This window comes from Spodoptera frugiperda, chromosome 8, assembly GCF_023101765.2.
Source record: "Spodoptera frugiperda isolate SF20-4 chromosome 8, AGI-APGP_CSIRO_Sfru_2.0, whole genome shotgun sequence".
In the NCBI taxonomy this organism is placed as follows: domain Eukaryota; kingdom Metazoa; phylum Arthropoda; class Insecta; order Lepidoptera; family Noctuidae; genus Spodoptera; species Spodoptera frugiperda.
Genome location: NC_064219.1, coordinates 11552418 through 11573077, shown reverse-complemented (window position 1 = coordinate 11573077; position 20660 = coordinate 11552418). Strand labels below are relative to the sequence as shown.

The 20660-nt window shown below is 39.7% G+C and overlaps 4 protein-coding genes and 1 long non-coding RNA gene across 16 annotated transcripts in view; 1 reads left to right on the top strand and 4 right to left on the bottom strand.

The window, feature by feature from the left end:
- LOC118275672 (serine/threonine-protein kinase D1) overlaps nt 1–20660 on the top strand; it is a 95606-nt gene that overhangs the window by 14979 nt on the left and 59967 nt on the right. The gene's annotated exons all lie outside the window — the stretch shown is intronic.
- Nucleotides 435–10933, bottom strand: LOC118275679 (juvenile hormone esterase-like). 2 transcript variants are annotated; one of them, XM_050695560.1, is made up of 7 exons: nt 10852–10933; nt 2679–2836; nt 2249–2595; nt 1956–2168; nt 949–1755; nt 704–859; nt 435–591 (listed from the first exon to the last, which is right to left on the bottom strand). In XM_050695560.1, the coding sequence occupies exons 1-7, from the start codon at nt 10895–10897 to the stop codon at nt 555–557; spliced, it is 1764 nt and encodes a 587-aa protein (XP_050551517.1). In that variant the 5' UTR covers nt 10898–10933; the 3' UTR covers nt 435–554. The 2 variants fall into 2 exon arrangements, with proteins under 2 accessions (XP_050551517.1, XP_050551516.1); XM_050695559.1 differs by lacking the exon at nt 10852–10933 and adding an exon at nt 3226–3313.
- Nucleotides 4689–5747, bottom strand: LOC126910961 (uncharacterized). The gene is made up of 2 exons (XR_007705556.1): nt 5457–5747; nt 4689–5131 (listed from the first exon to the last, which is right to left on the bottom strand). It is a non-coding gene; the product is annotated as an uncharacterized LOC126910961 (long non-coding RNA).
- LOC126910630 (juvenile hormone esterase-like) lies at nt 6944–17130 on the bottom strand. The gene is made up of 7 exons (XM_050695556.1): nt 16662–17130; nt 9960–10120; nt 9528–9874; nt 9166–9378; nt 8260–9066; nt 8013–8168; nt 6944–7922 (listed from the first exon to the last, which is right to left on the bottom strand). Exons 1-7 carry the CDS (start codon nt 16705–16707, stop codon nt 7883–7885), a joined length of 1770 nt encoding a protein of 589 aa, XP_050551513.1. The 5' UTR covers nt 16708–17130; the 3' UTR covers nt 6944–7882.
- LOC118275675 (juvenile hormone esterase-like) overlaps nt 13910–20660 on the bottom strand; it is a 23787-nt gene continuing 17036 nt past the window's right edge. The window contains exons 6-7 of one of the 3 annotated variants that reach the window (XM_050695555.1): nt 20461–20616; nt 13910–14042 (exon numbers count right to left, since the gene is read on the bottom strand). In XM_050695555.1, the coding sequence (XP_050551512.1) occupies nt 14003–14042; nt 20461–20616 (196 nt within the window). In that variant the 3' untranslated portion in view covers nt 13910–14002. Of the gene's footprint in view, nt 14043–19521; nt 20371–20460; nt 20617–20660 lie in introns of those variants that run through there. The other 2 variants (XM_035593736.2, XM_035593735.2) reach the window with 2 other exon arrangements.

The window sequence follows — 20660 nt, the reverse complement described above, 5'->3', positions numbered from 1 at the left end:
TTGGCTATTCAGCCATTACGCAAATTTTTAGCACGATACATACATAATTCAGAGGAAATAATGTATCTATCGTGCAGCGAACGAGGCAATAATGTTGCTTTAATTGTCTTAATTAGGCTCGTCATTAAAATCGCGTGCATTTCAAACAGATTTATACCTGCACTTCATCCTACAAGCAACAAGTACTTACTGCCGCACTCGGACTCCTTAGCTATTGTTTTCGGAACAAAATCTTTACTAAGGGATAGTTAACGTAATCATTAAATGTCTGAGTACGGCAGTTCATTCATAAAAACGTTAATAATTGAGAGATAATGTTTGGATTCTAATCAAGAATCTAAACTAGATCTCCTCGTGGCGTCGCCTGCAACACACGGTGTTCGCGGTGTCACACGGTGTCGCAGTACTTGCAGTTGCACAGATAAACTCAACAATACACACAGAATATCTTTATTATCAATATAACGGTGGACTTTATTACAATACATAATATCCTCAAACTTGTTCAACCTGATCAAATGAGACGTAGCTTGTCCTGTTGCTTTTGTCATCTATCAAGTTGTCGTTATGGAAGTATCCAATGAGGAGTTCCTGAAAACGAGGTGAGCAATTTAGTAATCTGTCTGCAATGCTTACTCATGCTGAATTCTTTAATTAATTCTTTTCAGGCTTTATTTGAGTTAGGACTAAGTTATGAATATACCTTGCAATTTGTTCGATCACGTCGAAAAACTTGATTGTGTGTTGTTGATACTCGTTCGGCAGTACGTTGTCATGTACTGTCGGTTCCTGGATGTTCTCATAGTTATAGTGATCTGCCTGCACTGGATACCAGCCCGGCTCGGAGCAGGATGGCTTACTGGAATCGAGGGGAATGATTATTTATTACCCACAAAATGTTTGCAACTGTTAGTCTTTCCACTCAAACTAAATAATTTGGAAACTTACTTGCAATGCATGAAGTTAACCACAAATTGAGTCATCCAATCCTTCATGGAGTCGTCCCTACTGACGGGAGGGAAAGTCTGCCTGTCATCGAGGAGTGCATTCTCGCGGAAAATGTTAGTGAGGTCTTCAACATGAGCTGTGCCGTTGTACTGCAAGTTGAGACCTACTTTCACCGCGTTGAAGTCAGCCTGGTAAGCGAACTGGTACAAGTAGACTGGTGCTGCATCGTGCATTCTAGCTCTCCACTGAACTATTTTAAACGCTGGATACATAAACAATGTGTCTCTGCATACTTCTAAATAGTCATCTATATTTAGATTTCCGTGGAAGTACCGGTCAATCACTTTATTCGCCAATGCGAGTGCCACATTAGGAAGAGTTGTAAATGGAATCTCGGCTCTTAAAATCATGAGTGGGTTCGCTTTTATCCGACCCAAAATATCAATGTATAACAATCTTCTCTTAAAATATTCACACTCATTGTCAGTGAAACCAACGATCATTGGATATTCTTTCCCTCGACCTTGCTCCATGAGTGTGATTGGATCATCGTCTACAATTCTCTCAAGTTCTAATTGTTTATCTTCCCTCACTGGTACAAAAGAGACTAGTCCGCTCTCAAATTGGTACTCGGAGTTAGCTTTTAAAATGTCTTCGAGTGGAGTTTTAACAAGTTGGTCATGGATGAGATCCGGATCTGTAGAGTTGATCCCCAAGAGTGTTAAAAATCTGGTAGCAGCCTGTTTTGCGTAAATCGGTGAAACTGTATAATATGCTGGAACGGCTGATCCACTCATTATTATAACCCTAAAAAAATATAAATTATTGTTATTCTTGTAGAGATATGGAAATAATTATGTATTCCTGGCTTCTGCCAGTCTTCGCCCGCGTTGCCGTGGTATAACATCCTATGTGTTATTCCAGACCATATTCAACTCACGACCCCTCCAGCCTTTTTACATACACACAAACACATTACACAAATATTTTTTTTTCATAACTATTACCTCTTAAAAAGTCCCTTGGTGACTTTCGACAGAGACAGTAAATGAGCGCAGGTTGCGCCGGCGCTCTGTCCCGCCAGCGTTACATCGGTCGGGTCTCCACCAAAAGCTCTCGCATTTCGCTGAACCCAACGCAGCAGCGTCACCTGGTCTCTGAGACCCGCATTACCAGGTATCTTGGGAGTGTTCAGCGAAAGAAAGCCAAACACGTTGATCCTGGTGATACAATTTTAAATTCCACAATCAATCTAACATATGTGATATGACTAATGACTGTTTAAAATACAAATGAATACCTATAATTGAAAGTGATCACAATTATGCCCTTGCTGACGAGGTACTCTGGTCCGTGAAGGTCAGTGTCTCCTGATCCTGATTGAAAGCCCCCACCATGAATGAAAACTAAAATAGGAGCACCCTTTTTGTGCCCATGTCTATCCCAGTCCTTATATTCGTACTCGTCAGTACTTCTCACGACTGAAAGAGCTTTCATGGGTACATGGACGTTGGCGTGGATGCACGATTCACTCATACCCTTTGTGGGAGCGACCAAACGTCCGTACACCTCATCATGCTGAGGACATATGGGACCTTCCTCTGTGGCATCTAAATGATGACGCCACGGCTTCACTGGCTGGAGCTCCTGTAACATGGGAGACGTATTCAGACTTGAATAGTTTTATATCCCATTAATCCCCTCGCATTCCATCACAGTGACGGGCCCACCTTAAACCGCAGCTCCCCCAGTGGTTGCCGGCCATACGGAATGCCCCTGAAGCTGGCGTACTCGGTGTTGTATTCTCCTCGTCTGCGCAGGCCGCAGACCCATCCAGATTCAATACGCATGCGCACATCACAAAACTCATGAGATGAGACGATGTTAACTGGAAGTGTGACAATTAAACAAGTGTTACACTGCCTTATAATTATTAAAGTCAAAATCATTTATTCCAATTAGACAAGGAAAGCACATCGCATCACATGATGCTATGTGCTTTCCAGAATTTAATCGTTCCGCTAAAGATGTAATTTGAGGACCACATTGCAATTTGTATTCTCCAGTGATTCCCAGGCAAGAGATCTCTTTTACAAATTCAAAGTTTCCATTATTCAATAATTCACTTTCGTTACTTTAAACATTAAGAAAAATAGTGTCTTTTTATCGTTTAGTTATTAATTGTAGACCAATTTTGAACCTTCATTTAATTTGTTTTAAAAATAAAATACAACTCCATATTTTTAACCGACTTCCGTATAATAAAACTAAACTTACACGAGAAGCAGACGGCGATCACCAGCACACTGCAGCGCCAGAGCATGATGTGTTCAATAACTCTGCCAGTTTACCGCTCAGCACTTACGGGCTGCATATATATATGCCAAACGATGATTGCATGTAATGTAAGGCTAAGAGCACACTTGTCGTGTCAGTGATTTCGGCCATTTAATTAACAAATGGTTTTTGTCATATTGTCACTGCGTAGGTTTTAGCACAATCTATAATCTAAGTAACTCTTAATAGATTCTCGTGGTATTGTGCATAAAACGTCATATGGCACACCATCCCTATTTCTATCGTCGTGCACTGGTGAAACATGCTGTACTGTATGAATTATAACACCTTTGTAACCGTGTTATCTAGCAAATAAATGATTTTCATTTTCAAGTTTGAATCTTGTAATGTATGGTTGTGATTAAGCCGAACCTGTTTAAGCCTCGGCGCTCACTCAACCTGATTTACAGAATGTTGTAACATAATGTTCAGGTTGACCGAGTACTCAGTGTGTACTGACTTTATAATGATTGCTGAGATAGCACAAAAACACGAATGACGTAGATCTCGACAACGCACAAGTAAATAATTCTAATAAGTATTTAATTTGAATGTGGGTCTTAACATGTAGCTAGGAGTGTCCTTCCTTCGATGACGATGGAAACCTTCAAAAGGCGCCTAGCTTTTTGGGATCAAAAACTAGGGAATGTGGGATTCTTACCTCACTGAAACCACCCTGGTGGTGACTATCTTAAGGCGCTTTGAGCATTCGGGCACATGGATACGGACGACTTAAATGACTAAGTTTAATCGGTACAAAGCTATACAGCTCCGTTGAGGAGTTCCCTTAGCTATCATATTACTTCATTATCAGACCCCTAATGATTCCATTTAAGAACATTCTCATCAATACAAATAATTTGAGCCCAAATACGAGGTCAATGCAATTTTTGTTTGATCAGCATCTGTCTTCTATTTTGGTGCGGAGTTCGAATTTCATCCATTGACATCTATTGGCTTATCACGAATTTCTAATGAACAAAATGTGTATCTTATATCCCCAAAAAAAATGTAATGTTCGGAATCACTGAATATGTCACAGAAGTCTTATAGTAAGTCGATGTTATCAAAAAATAGTGCCTCTAGGTGGTGGAAGGTTTACCCCCGTCAACAAAAAAAAAAAAGGTGGTACAAACAGTTTAGGAGCTGTCTAGGCGCGATGAAAGGTTTACCTCGTTTTGGTAATTCATAAACTAAAGTAAACATTGCAAAAATGAATGAAATTGCCACTAAAAGCCTCTTTTCCAATTGATAACTTTCCGATGTCTGGATCACATGAACAATAAAGGCGATTGACCAACTTATATGGGACTTTGGCTATTTTTAAACAAGCAGTTCAGCTAATATGTGTTTGATTTAATAGTTCATATAAGAATGAAGATACAAACTTAGTTTTGTATCAAGATTTAAAGGACATGGCTAAACCAAAGTATGGACGTCGTAACCCGTACAAATAAATATTGTATAAATATGGTACCTAGCAATAAATAAAGCCGCATAATTAAAGATTGATATTTTGTAGTTAAGAAGGTCCAGAAACTTGGCATATCTGCGCAATCCTGAAAATAAAGTAGCGCTTCTACGTCAAACAACGTTACAAAAACTTCAAAATATAACATTGCTCTGAACTTTTACCAAGGCGTTTTGATGACCCTGAGCCGAAAGTTATTTATATATGAGGTAGATAGGTAAACAATTCTGCTTATATACTAGATAATGAACACAAAGTAACCAAGGACAGACACAAAATATATAGTAAGATTGTGCAATCTTATACAAAATATATATTTTGTGTCGATCAAAACATTTACAATTAATTGGTTTCAGAAAAAAGTCATTATATTACCTTTTTATTGTAACTTTCGTGAGACATACTAAATTAATTATTATGTTATCGGCTTACTCACGTACTGTTTTGACGATTAACTCGACTAGTTTCAAGCCATGCAAGAGGCTCATATTCATGAGGAGCATTTCGCGACACACGACGCGGCGATTGTCACGATGCTTGTTTCAAGCCATGCAAGAGGCTCATATTCATGAGGAGCATTTCGCGACACACGACGCGGCGATTGTCACGATGCTACTTGTATGGCTTGAAACTAGTCGAGTTAATCGTCAAAACAGTACGTGAGTAAGCCGATAACATAATAATTAATTCATTATATTACCGTTATTAAAAATTGATGTTCGTTTAATTATTTCGATTTGATTTTCGGGGAAACTAATGTCCTAATAATAGCTTGCAGTACCTACTTCCGTGTTGTCATGTCAAACCACAACAGAAAAAAATCAATTATGAAACTTATTTTTTGTTAATTTTTGTTCACCAAGTTATAAGAATTAGTTAAACACAAAATAATTCATAAGTGAATATTTAAATGATACGGGTTAGCGTGAAATTCGTATTCTTGTTATTATGCCTGGGTCAGTCATTTAGCCATCTCCTTTAGATATTTTTTTACATTTTATTGAAACTGGTTATGCATGAAATAAAACATTTTTTATATTAAAATGCATTATTAATCCGATTCATATGTAATTAAAATATGGTCAAGGAACTGAGCAGGTGGATTAATATTTTCCTGGTACCTAGTCCCGATCAAAAACCAAATAATAGGTAGTTATTAAAATATGTGCAGAGCAACCTACTGTTCTACGGCCCACCATGCAGTTGCAGCAATATTGTTTTATGGCTACAAAATATGTTTTCCTAATAATGTGTCTATTTTGTATTTCCCCAGGCAATAAACTGCAGTTGCAACACTCACAATGCAAAAGAACAAAGCGAATAATATCTGTCGTTTTGACGAAAAACTCAACAGATTGACAGCAGATTGGCAGCACTAAAGTCAAATTCAAAGCCAACTGGTCTGTCACTTGGTCTTATCATAACAAATACCAAAAAAATCTGACTTTTTATAGTGCTAATTCGTACAAAGTTATTAGCATCAGACATTTACTAAAATATAAATAAAATTATTGGTAAATTACATTTTTGTTGAGCAGCCTGTTTAAAAATAGCCAGCTTTGGACAATCTCCTTTATTTTCATTAAGTATGAGGATGTTGAGAAAATTACACTTCCAAAGTTACTAGTACAATAGTCCGCACAATCTAAGAAGGCAACTCTGACAGTTGCCACATAGAGAGAGGTAAATAAGCTTAGCCATAACCAGCCATAGCCGCACAGTAATGCGATAGTGCGTTAGACAAGCATCGTGTTGGAATATAATTCGGCTCATTGTTTCTAAATCCAAATTATTACAATAATTACAATACATTACAATTTAAAGCTATGACCTTAGCTCATTCCTCAGGAATTCCTCATAATCTACCATTTCAATTATTGGGCAAAAAGTGGGGTCTAATCAAGTAATAATTTATAACACCTTTAGCAACATTTCAGTAAAAACCGTCTATGTAAACCTGTTGGCTTTGGAAAGACAAATAAATATAGATGTCATTATTTTCTAAACAATGATGTCAAAAATGTCAATGGAGCCGTTTCCAAGCCACCGGTTTAGGGCGGGTATAGATTACTTTTTATTATTATTGTCGTTTCCCTATACTAAATGCGCGCGAAACTAGACTGCACTTGATATGTCGCCGGTTGAGACAGTTGGGCCTCTTGTACTCTCGACAGTTGTTTAACCAAATTCAAATCCAAATCATTTATTTGCTAATATGGGTAAATTACAAACTTGTTAGCAGAGAAGTACAGTGAAAAAATATCAACAAACTTCCAAAACAATCAATATTATTTTATTGTAACTTTCGTGAGACATACTAAATTAATTATTATGTTATCGGCTTACTCACATCGGACACCTGTTACGCCGTAGATACAGCATCAGGACGATCTTCCGCCCACCCGGTCAATTACGAAACTTGTTACGCTCGCCTAAGGACAAGGATCCACTGGCAGTTCCCGGGGTATACATGATACCGTGCGACTGTGGCTCGAGTTACATCGGGGAAACTCGCCGCAACATCACAACCAGACTCAAAGAACACATACGCAGTGTGAAGAACAGGGTCTACGACAAGGTCTCCGTACTAGCGAGGGAGAAATACTTTGTACCGCGGAAAGTACGTGAGGCCATCGAAATAAGTCGCCGTCCCAACTTCAACAGAGACGGTGGCTGGGCATTACACCTGCCTGGAAGCCGAGTCTACAATCTGCGTCAACCTACAATGTTGCGGGTCTGGAGTGTGACACAGTGAGCGCGGTATGTAACACCGTTTTTGCGCCGACCCGAGAATCGAATCTAACACCTGCGCAGCCGCCGGCGAACGAGTCTAACGAGCCAACATCGTCGCGCGCGCCGGATAGTGCGCGCGATTCCAGACAGAGGGCGCGATGGGCGCGATCCTCGAATCGCCAGTAGCAGCGCGACAATCACCGCGTCGTGTGTCGCGGAATGCTGCTCATGAATATGAGCCTCTAGCATGGCTTGAAACTAGTCGAGTTCCTCGTCAAAACAGTACGTGAGTAAGCCGATAACATAACAATCAATATTATTAAACTTATTCAACTTGATCAGATGTACAAATTGTACATAGCTTCGCCTGATACTTGTCATTATTTTTATCATCTATCCGGTAGTCGTTGTGGAAGTGTCCAGTGAGGAGTCCCTGAAACAAAGTGAACAGTAAACATTTGAATAGTCTTACTCATCCTGAATTCGTTCCATCCTGGTCTTATTTGGGAACACACATTCGTACCTTGCAATTTGTTCGATCACGTCGAAAAACTTGATTGTGTGTTGTTGATACTCGTTCGGCAGTACGTTGTCATGTACTGTCGGTTCCTGGATGTTCTCATAGTTATAGTGATCTGCCTGCACTGGATACCAGCCCGGCTCGGAGCAGGAAGGCTTACTGAAATCGAGGGGAATGATTATTTATAACCCACAAAATGTTTGCAACTATTAGTCTTTCCTAACTCAAACTAAATAATTTGGAAACTTACTTGCAATGCATGAAGTCAACCACAAATTGAGTCATCCAATCCTTCATGGAGTCGTCCCTACTGACGGGAGGGAAAGTCTGCCTGTCATCGAGGAGTGCATTCTCGCGGAAAATGTTAGTGAGGTCTTCAACATGAGCTGTGCCGTTGTACTGCAAGTTGAGACCTACTTTCACCGCGTTGAAGTCAGCCTCGTAAGCGAACTGGTACAAGTAGACTGGTGCTGCATCGTGCATTCTAGCTCTCCACTGAACTATTTGAAATGCTGGATACATAAACAATGTGTCTCTGCATACTTCTAAATAGTCATCTATATTTAGATTTCCGTGGAAGTACCGATCAATCACTTTATTGGCCAATGCGAGTGTCACATTAGGAAGCGTCGTAAATGGAATCTCGCTTCTTAAAATCACCAGTGGGTTAGCTTTTATCCGACCCAAAACATCAAAGTGTAAAAATCTTCTCTTGAAAAATTCGCACTCGTTGTCAGTGAAACCAACGATCATTGGATATTCTTTCCCTCGACCTTGCTCCATAAGTGTGATTGGATCATCGTCTACAATTCTCTCAAGTCCTAATTGTTTATCTTCCCTCACTGGTACAAAGGAGACTAGTCCGCTCTCAAATTGGTACTCGGAGTTAGCTTTTAAAATGTCTTCGAGTGGAGTTTTAACAAGTTGGTCATGGATGAGGTCCGGATCTGTAGAGTTGATTCCCAAGAGCGTTAAAAATCTGGTAGCAGCCTGTTTTGCGTAAATCGGTGAAGCTGCATAAAACGACGGTACGGCAGTACCACTCATTATTATAACCCTGAAAAAGAGTGCCGTCCATATTTTAAATGTATCGAGATACGAAAATGAATAATATATTTTAAACATATATCGTCATAAGCCATAACTTATTAAGTACCTCTTAAAAAGTCCCTTAGTGGCGTTTGACAGAGACAGTAAATGGGCGCAGGCTGCCCCAGCGCTCTGTCCCGCCAGCGTTACATCGGTCGGGTCTCCACCAAAAGCTCTCGCATTTCGCTGAACCCAACGCAGCAGCGTCACCTGGTCTCTGAGACCCGCATTGCCAGGTATCTTGGGAGTGTTCAGCGAAAGAAAGCCAAACACGTTGATCCTGGTGATACAATTTTAAATTTCACATCAGAATAACTATTCAACTTGAGTGATTAAACTGAGTATGCAAATTGTAACTGATACATGTTAACAAGTAATTAAAATATATCTAACATATGACTAACGACTGTTTAAAATACAAATTAATACCTATAATTGAAAGTGATCACAATTATCCCTTTGCTGACGAGGTACTCTGGTCCGTGAACGTCAGTGTCTCCTGATCCTGATTGAAAGCCCCCGCCATGAATGAAAACTAAAATAGGAATGCCCTTTTTGTGCCCATGTCTGTCCCAGTCCTTATATTCGTACTCGTCAGTACTTCTCACGACTGAAAGAGCTTTCAAGGGTACATGGACGTTGGCGTAGATGCACGATTCACTCATACCCTTTGTGGGAGCGACCATACGTCCGTAAAGCTCGTCATGCTGAGGACATATGGGTCCTTCCTTTGTGGCATCTAAATAATGACGCCACGGCTTCACTGGCTGGAGCTCCTGTAACATGGGGAGACGTATTCAGACTTGAATAGATTTATATCCCATTTAATCCCCTCGCATTTCATCACAGTGACGGGCCCACCTTAAACCGCAGCTCCCCCAGTGGTTGCCGGCCATACGGAATGCCCCTGAAGCTGGCGTACTCGGTGTTGTATTCTCCTCGTCTGCGCAGGCCGCAGACCCATCCAGATTCAATACGCATGCGCACATTACATCTCAACTTATGAGAGGAGACGATGTCAACTGGAAATGTGACAAGAAAATAAGTGTTACACTGCCTTATAATTATTAAAGTCAAAATCATTTATTCCAATTATATTTACAAGGAAACCATTTTTGAACGTCTAACATAAAATTTAACGCATTTAGTTAATTTAAAAATAGTTGTACCTAGTTTATACATTGTATATGACATACACATTACCAAACAAATATAAGTTTTTGCTAACATACATGCTTTCATAAATAAATTCAAAACGGAACGGTCAAAATATTGATCTCCTTAATATTTTCTCTGAGAGATTCGCGACGACCTAGGTCGTAGAGAGCTCTGATGGCGCGCTTTGGTAAGATAAAGAAGACTCAATTCGGCAGCCTACCCCAGTAAAATGCCATACGATATGATGCTATGGAAGTAACTGAAGTACACTAGTCTAGCCGTACCTATGTCGGTTAGCTGTCGGATCTTCCAGACAGCATTAGCTGCAGAGTTTAATTGTTCCGCTAAAGATGTAATTTGAGGACCACATTGCAATTTGTATTGTGATTCCCAGGCAAGAAGTCTCTTTTACAAATTCAAAGTTTCCATTATTCAATAATTCACTTTCGTTACTTTTAACATTAAGAAAAATAATGTCTTTTTATCGTTTAGTTATTAATTGTAGACCAATTTTGAACCTTCATTTAATTTGTTTTAAAAATAAAATACAACTCCATATTTTTAACCGACTTCCGTATAATAAAACTAAACTTACACGAGAAGCAGACGGCGATCACCAGCACACTGCAGCGCCAGAGCATGATGTGTTCAATTAACTCTGTCAGTTTACCGCTCAGCACTTACGGGCTGCATATATATATGCCAAACGATGATTGCTTGTAATGTAAGGCTTAGAGCACACCTGTAGTGTCATTTATTCTTAACTCATTAGGCGCCATGTCGGACATCGCTGACCAACGCTAGTGGAGGAATAGCTTTTAACAGATTTTTGTTGGCATTGAAAGGCTTAATAGATTATCGTGTTATTGTGCAAAAAACATATGGCACACCATCCCTATTTCTATCAGTCTATTCATAATATTAATTTGTAATTTTAAATTTGACGTTTAGTGTATATGTCGCGTTTTCTGAATTTTATTTACTACTTATAATATAATGTATTAAGTATAAAATTTGCATGCCATTGTTCACTGGCGAAACATGCTGTACTGTATGACTATAATATAACACCTTTGTAACCGTGTTTTCTAGCAAATAAATGATTTTCATTTTCAAGTTTGAATCTTGTAATGTATGGCTGTGATTAAGCCGAACCTGTTTAAGCCTCGGCGCTCACTTAACCTGATTTACAGAATGTTGTAACATAATGTTCAGGTTGACCGAGTACTCAGTGTGTACCGTACTTTATAATGATTGCTGAGATAGCACAAAACACGAATGACGTAGATCTCGACAACGTACAAGTAAATGATTCTGATAAGTATTTAATTTAAACCTCCGATGACGATGGAAACCTTCAAAAGGCGCTTACCTTTTTGGGAAGAAAAACTATAGTGTGGGATTCTTATCTCCCTGAAACCACACTGGTGGCGACCATCTTAAGGCACTAAGAAAACTAAAATAACTAAGTTTAATCGGTACAAGGCTATACACCCTCGTTTTACTGCGTGTAATATATTTAAGTGCAAAGTTTCCATCAATACAAATACTTCAAGCCAATTCAAATACGAGGTCCTTGCTAGAGACAGTCAAGGATCACAATTAGATCGACTCCAGACCTTTATCAAGTTGTTGTGATGTTCCGCTCGTTTTCTCTAGGATCCTCGAGATCAGATCCTAACCTAGTGAACCTGATTAGTGTGGGAGAGCCATGCTTCGGCATGAATGAGCTGGCTCGACCGGAGTGATACCACGGCCGTCACAGAAAACCAACGTAAAAAACGCTTGCGTTGTGTTTCATTGTGTGAGTAGCGTTACCGAAGGCTAATTATTCCCCTTCCCATTCCCCGAATACCCAACAACCCTTAAATTCTTAACCCTAAAAAGGGTGATGACTCTGAAACTCCTCTCGTCCAGGGAATTACCGGCCCTCAGATATACACAGATGGAAGCAGATTTGAGGGACGGTTCGGTTCTGCCTTGACCTGGTGGGAGGAGGGTCGTGAGTCAGTGTTCTCCACTTTTAGTCTGGACCCTTCCTGCACGGTTTTCCAATCTGAACTATACGCTTGGAACAGAGCAGCCAAAATGGTTCTTCAGATCAGCAGAGCAACTAGAGTAAACATCACGAGTGACTCTAAGTCCTCCCTCGACATCTTGAAGAACTAAGTTTGGCCAAAGAAATAAAGCAGTATGTGGAGACCGTGGAGGAACAGGGAAGAGAAATCCGGTTCTACTGGCTGAGGGCCCATGTTGGAACGGCCGGGAATGAGAGGGCAGACGAATTAGCTAAAATTGCTGTCAAAAAGAAAAATAACACCACGGCAGACTACTGTATGAATGGTACCCATGCCCTACGTCAAAAAGAAAATCAGAGACGAAACCATCCGAAAGTGGCATGACAGGTCTTAGTGACCTCCACTACTAGGCAGGTCACTAAGACGTTTCTCCCAGATGTAAATGAGGCTGGCCCGGATGTCAATAAACGATATGTTTAGTGAGATCGACAAAGATGACATCTACCACAGCAGGTTTCGCCATCAGTGAGTCTGTATGGCACATTATTCTCGATTTATTTCGTTGCGGGATCCAAGACAGTCATTCATGGCCCTGGGACGCGCCGGACTTCACTATTCCGGTGTTTTCATGATTATATCTGTCCTGGCTTACAGGAGTTGCAGCGGTATGGGAGGTTGTGAATAAGGATTAAACTATAGTTACAATTTCAAATATTTTTTTGATTGTATTTTAAATTTTTGTTTGATTAGCATCTGTCTTCTATTTTGATGCGGAGTTTGAGTTTCATCCATTGACATCTATTAACTATACTGCTGCTGCTTTGACGTGTGTGTGGCTAATCACGACTTTCTAATGAACAAACAGTGTATCTTGTACCCCTAATGGAATTTAATGTTCGGAATCACTGAATATTTTCATAGATCTTTAAATTACACTTCAAAAATTACTATAGTCCGCACAATCTAAGAAAGCAACTCTGCCAGTTGCCACATAGAGAGAGGTAAATAAGCTTAGCCATAACCAGCCATAGCCGCACAGTAATTCGATAGTGCGTTGGACAACCATCGTGTTGGAATATAATTCGTCTTCTTGTTTCTAAATCCAAATTATTACAATAATTACAATACATTACAATTTAAAGCTATGACCTTAGCTCATTCCTCAGGAATTCCTCATAATCTACTATTTCAATTATTGGGCAAAAAGTGGGGTTCAATCAAGTAAAAATTTATAACACCTATACAAACATTTCAGAAATTAATATAGATGTCATTATTTTCCAAACAATGATGACAAAAATGTCAATACCAATTTTAATAAAAAAAATTAACTTGGTCGCCAATTTATTTATCTTCTTTTCATTCGTTGATTTTTGTTCACGAAGTTCAACCTAGTTATTTTTAATTTCTGCTCAGAATTGAGTTTGCAACAATGCAATCAAACAACTACCGGAAATATTAAGGATGTGACTGGATTGATGGGATGATGATTATTATTGATGGGATGGAAATATGGCCAGTTGGGCGTCTTCTTCTCTGTACGGTTGTCAACCAAATTCAATCCAAATTATTTATTTACTAATATGGGTAAATTACAAACTTGTTAGCAGAAAAGTACAGTAAAAAAATATCAAGAAACTTCCAAAACAATCAATATTATTAAATTTATTCAATCAGATGTACAAATTGTACATAACTTCGCCTGATACTTGTCATTATTTTTATGATCTATCCGGTTGTCGTTGTGGACGTGTCCAGTGAGGAGTCCCTGAAACAAAGTGAACAGTAAACATTTGAATAGTCTTACTCATCCTGAATTCGTTCCATCCTGGTCTTATTTGGGAACACACATTCGTACCTTGCAATTTGTTCGATCACGTCGAAAAACTTGATTGTGTGTTGTTGATACTCGTTCGGCAGTACGTTGTCATGTACTGTCGGTTGCTGGATGTTCTCATAGTTATAGTGATCTGCCTGCACTGGATACCAGCCCGGCTCGGAGCAGGAAGGCTTACTGAAATCGAGGGGAATGATTATTTATAACCCACAAAATGTTTGCAACTATTAGTCTTTCCACTCAAACTAAGTAATTTGGAAACTTACTTGCAATGCATGAAGTCAACCACAAATTGAGTCATCCAATCCTTCATGGAGTCGTCCCTACTGGCGGGAGGGAAAGTCTGCCTGTCATCGAGGAGTGCATTCTCGCGGAAAATGTTAGTGAGGTCTTCAACATGAGCTGTGCCGTTGTACTGCAAGTTGAGACCTACTTTCACCGCGTTGAAGTCAGCCTGGTAAGCGAACTGGTACAAGTAGACTGGTGCTGCATCGTGCATTCTAGCTCTCCACTGAACTATTTTAAATGCTGGATACATAAACAATGTGTCTCTACATACTTCTAAATAGTCAACTATATTTAGATTTCCGTGGAAGTAGCGGTCAATCACTTTATTGGCCAATGCGAGTGTCACATTAGGAAGCGTTGTAAATGGAATCTCAGGTCTTAAAATCACGAGTGGGTTAGCTTTTATTCGACCCAAAATATCAATGTCAAACAATCTTCTCCTGAAAAATTCGCACTCGTTGTCAGTGAAACCAACGATCATTGGATATTCTTTCCCTCGACCTTGCTCCATGAGTGTGATTGGATCATCGTCTACAATTCTCTCAAGTCCTAATTGTTTGTCTTCCCTCACTGGTACAAAAGAAACTAGCCCGCCCTCATATTGGTACTCGGAGTTAGCTTTTAAAATGTCTTCGAGTGGAGTTTTAACAAGTTGGTCATGGATGAGGTCCGGATCTGTAGAGTTGATCCCCAAAAGTGTTAAAAATCTGGTAGCAGCCTGTTTTGCGTAAATCGGTGAAACTGTATAATATGCTGGAACGGCTGATCCACTCATTATTATAACTCTGAAAAAATATAAATTATTGTTATTCTTGTAGAGATATGGAAATAATTATGCATTACTAGCTTCTGGCAGTCTTCGCTCGCGTTGCCGTTGTATAACATCCTATGTGTTATTCCAGACCATATTCAACTCACGACCCCACGACCCCTCCAGCCTTTTTACATACACACAAACACATTACACAAATATTATTTTTCATAACTATTACCTCTTAAAAAGTCCCTTGGTGACTTTCGACAGAGACAACAAATGAGCGCAGGTTGCGCCGGCGCTCTGTCCCGCCAGCGTTACATCGGTCGGGTCTCCACCAAAAGCTCTCGCATTTCGCTGAACCCAACGCAGCAGCGTCACCTGGTCTCTGAGACCCGCATTGCCAGGTATCTTGGGAGTATTCAGCGAAAGAAAGCCAAACACGTTGATCCTGGTGATACAATTTTAAATTTCACAATCTATCTAACATATGACTAATGACTGTTTAAAAAACAAATTAATACCTATAATTGAAAGTGATCACTATTATCCCCTTGCTGACGAGGTACTCTGGTCCGTGAAGGTCAGTGTCTCCTGATCCTGATTGAAAGCCTCCGCCATGAATGAAAACTAAAATAGGAGCGCCCTTTTTGTGCCCATGTCTGTCCCAGTCCTTATATTCGTACTCGTCAGTACTTCTCACGACTGAAAGAGCTTTCATAGGTACATGGACGTTGGCGTAGATACACGATTCACTCATACCCTTTTTGGGAGCGACCAAACGTCCGTACAGCTCGTCATGTTGAGGACATATGGGTCCTTCTTCTGTGGCATCTAAATGATGACGCCACGGCTTCACTGGCTGGAGCTCCTGTAACATGGGAGACGTATTCAGACTTGAATAGATTTATATCCCATTTAATCCCCTCGCATTTCATCACAGTGACGGGCCCACCTTAAACCGCAGCTCCCCCAGTGGTTGCCGGCCATACGGAATGCCCCTGAAGCTGGCGTACTCGGTGTTGTATTCTCCTCGTCTGCGCAGGCCGCAGACCCATCCAGATTCAATATGCATGCGCACATCACAAAACTCATGAGATGAGACGATGTTAACTGGAAGTGTGACAATTAAACAAGTGTTACACTGCCTTATAATGATTAAAGTCAAAATCGTTTATTCCAATTAGACAAGGAAAGCACATAGCATCACATGATGCTATGTGCTTTCCAGAATTTAATCGTTCCGCTAAAGATGTAATTTGAGGACCACATTGCAATTTGTATTCTCCAGTGATTCCCAGGCAAGAAGTCTCTTTTACAAATTCAAAGTTTCCATTATTCAATAATTCACATTCGTTACTTTTAACATTAAGAAAAATAATGTCTTTATCGTTTAGTATTAAGTTATTAATTTTAGACCAATTCTGAACCTTCATTTGATTTGTTTTAAAAATAAAATACAACTCCATATTTTGTAACCGACTTCCGTATAATAAAACGAAACTTACACGAGAAGCAGACGGCGATCACCAGCACACTGCCGCGCCAGAGCATGATGTGTTCAATTAACTCTGCCAGTTTACCGCTCAGCACTTACGGGCTGCATATATATATGCCAAACGATGATTGCTTGTAATGTAAGGCTTAGAGCACACTTGTCGTGTCAGTGATTTCGGCCACTTATTTACCAAATAGTTTTTGTCACTGCGTAGGTTTTAGCACAATCTAAAATCTAAGCAACTCTTATTAGATTCTCGTGGTATTGTCCATAAAACGTCATATGGCACACCATCCCTATTTCTATCGTCGTGCACTGGTGAGACATGCTGTACTGTATGACTATAATATAACACCTTTGTAACCGTGTTTTCTAGCAAATAAATGATTTTCATTTTCAAGTTTGAATCTTGTAATGTATGGCTGTGATTAAGCCGAACCTGTTTAAGCCTCGGCGCTCACTTAACCTGATTTACAGAATGTTGTAACATAATGTTCAGGTTGGCCGAGTACTCAGTGTGTACCGTACTTTATAATGATTGCTGAGATAGCACAAAACACGAATGACGTAGATCTCGACAACGTACAAGTAAATAAGTCTAATAAGTATTTAATTTGAATTTGGGTCTTAACATGTAGCTAGGAGTGTCCTTCCTTCGATGACAATGGAAACCTTCAAAAGGCGCCTAGCTTTTTGGGAAGAAAAACTAGGGAATGTGGGATTCTTATCTCACTGAAACCACCCCGGTATCTTAAACCGCTTTGAGCATTCGGGCATATGCCCGACTACTTAATACGGACGACTTAAATGACTAAGTTTAATCGGTACAAGGCTATACAGCTCCGTTGAGGAGTTCCCTTAGCTATCATACTACTTCATTATCAGACCCCTAATGATTCCATTTAAGAAAATTCTCATCAATACAAATAATTTGAGCCCAAATACGAGGTCAATGCAATTTTTGTTTGATCAGCATCTGTCTCCTATTTTGGTGCGGAGTTCGAGTTTCATCCATTGACATCTATTAACTATACTGCTGCTGCCTTGAAGTGTGTGTGGCTTATCACGAATTTCTAATGAACAAAATGTGTATCTTATATCCCCAAAAAAAATGTAATGTTCGGAATCACTGAATATGTCACAGAAGTCTTATAGTAAGTCGATGCTATCAAAAAATAGTGCCTCTAGGTGGTGGAAGGTTTCCCCCCGTCAACAAAAAAAAAAGTGGTACAAACAGTTTAGGAGCTGTCTAGGCGCGATGAAAGGTTTACCTCGTTCTGGTAACTCATAAACTAAAGTAAACATTGCTAAAATGAATGAAATTGCCACTAAAAGCCTCTTTTCCAATTGATAAGTTTCCGATGTCTGGATCACATGAACAATAAAGGCGATTGACCAACTTATATGGGCCTTTGGCTATTTTTATGTTTGATTTAATAGTTGATATCAGTAGGAATGAAGATACAAACTTAGTTTTGTATCAAGATTTAAATTTAGATATTTTTTGACATTTTATTGAAACTGGTTATGCATGAAATAAAACATTTTTTTTATATTAAAATGCATTATTAATCCGATTCATATGTAATTAAAATATGGTCAAGGAACTGAGCAGGTGGATTAATATTTTCCTGGTACCTAGTCCCGATCAAAAACCAAATAATAGGTAGTTATTAAAATATGTGCAGAGCAACCTACTGTTCTACGGCCCACCATGCAGTTGCAGCAATATTGTTTTATGGCTGCCCTCCCTTCAGTGTTATTTTCATATAATATATATACAAAATATGTTTTCCTAATAATGTGTCTACTTTGTATTTCCCCACGCAATAAACTGCAGTTGCAACACTCACAATGCAAAAGAACAAAGCGAATAATATCTGTCATTTTGACGAAAAACTGAACAGATTGACAGCAGATTGGCAGCACTAAAGTCAAATTCAAAGCCAACTGGTCTGTGACTTGGTCTTATCATAACAAATACCAAAAAAAACTGACTTTTTATAGTGCCAATTCGTACAAAGTTATTAGCATCAGACATTTACTAAAATATAAATAAAATTATTGGTAAATTACATTTTTGTTGAGCAGCCTGTTTAAAAATAGCCAGCTTTGGACAATCTCCTTTATTTTCATAAAGTATGAGGATGTTGAGAAACTTACACTTCCAAAGTTACGAGTACAATAGTCCGCACAATCTAAGAAAGCAACTCTGACAGTTGCCACATAAAGAGAGGTAAATAAGCTTAGCCATAACCAGCCATAGCCGCACAGTAATGCGATAGTGCGTTAGACAATCATCGTGTTGGAATATAATTCGGCTCATTATTTCTAAATCCAAATTATTACAATACATTACAATTTAAAGCTATGACCTTAGCTCATTCCTCAGGAACTCCTCATAATCTACCATTTCAATTATTGGGCAAAAAGTGGGTAGACCCCAATTTTTATCAAGTAATAATTTATAACACCTTTAGCAACATTTCAGTAAAAACCGTCTATGTAAACCTGTTGGCTTTGGAAAGACAAATAAATATAGATGTCATTATTTTCCAAACAATGATGTCAAAAATGTCAATGCCGTTTCTTCGGGTATAGATTACTTTTTATTATTATTATCGTTTCCCTATACTAAATGCGCGCGAAACTAGACTGCACTCGATATGTCGCCACTAAGTATTCCGATACCGGTTGAGACAGTTGGGCCTCTTGTACTCTCGACAGTTGTTTAACCAAATTCAATCCAAATTATTTATTTACTAATATGGGTAAATTACAAACTTGTTAGCAGAAAAGTACAGTGAAAAAATATCAACAAACTTCCAAAACAATCAATATTATTTTATTGTAACTTTCGTGAGACATACTAAATTAATTATTATGTTATCGGCTTACTTACATCGGACACCTGTTACGCCGTAGATACAGCATCAGGACGATCTTCCGCCCACCCGGTCAATTACGAAACTTGTTACGCTCGCCTAAGGACAAGGATCCACTGGCAGTTCCCGGGGTATACATGATACCGTGCGACTGTGGCTCGAGTTACATCGGGGAAACTCGCCGCAACATCACAACCAGACTCAAAGAACACATACGCAGTGTGAAGAACAGGGTCTACGACAAGGTCTCCGTACTAGCGAGGGAGAAATACTTTGTACCGCGGAAAGTACGTGAGGCCATCGAAATAAGTCGCCGTCCCAACTTCAACAGAGACGGTGGCTGGGCATTACCTCCTGCCTGGAAGCCGAGTCTACAATCTGCGTCAACCTACAATGTTGCGGGTCTGGAGTGTGACACAGTGAGCGCGGTATGTAACACCGTTTTTGCGCCGATCCGAGAATCGAATCTAACACCTGCGCAGCCGCCGGCAAACGAGTCTAACGAGCCAACATCGTCGCGCGCGCCGGATAGTGCGCGCGATTCCAGACAGAGGGCGCGATGGGCGCGATCCTCGAATCGCCAGTAGCAGCGCGACAATCACCGCGTCGTGTGTCGCGGAATGCTGCTCATGAATATGAGCCTCTAGCATGGCTTGAAACTAGTCGAGTTCCTCGTCAAAACAGTACGTGAGTAAGCCGATAACATAACAATCAATATTATTAAACTTATTCAACTTGATCAGATGTACAAATTGTACATAGCTTCGCCTGATACTTGTCATTATTTTTATCATCTATCCGGTAGTCGTTGTGGAAGTGTCCAGTGAGGAGTCCCTGAAACAAAGTGAACAGTAAACATTTGAATAGTCTTACTCATCCTGAATTCGTTCCATCCTGGTCTTATTTGGGAACACACATTCGTACCTTGCAATTTGTTCGATCACGTCGAAAAACTTGATTGTGTGTTGTTGATACTCGTTCGGCAGTACGTTGTCATGTACTGTCGGTTCCTGGATGTTCTCATAGTTATAGTGATCTGCCTGCACTGGATACCAGCCCGGCTCGGAGCAGGATGGCTTACTGAAATCGAGTGGAATGATTATTTATAACCCACAAAATGTTTG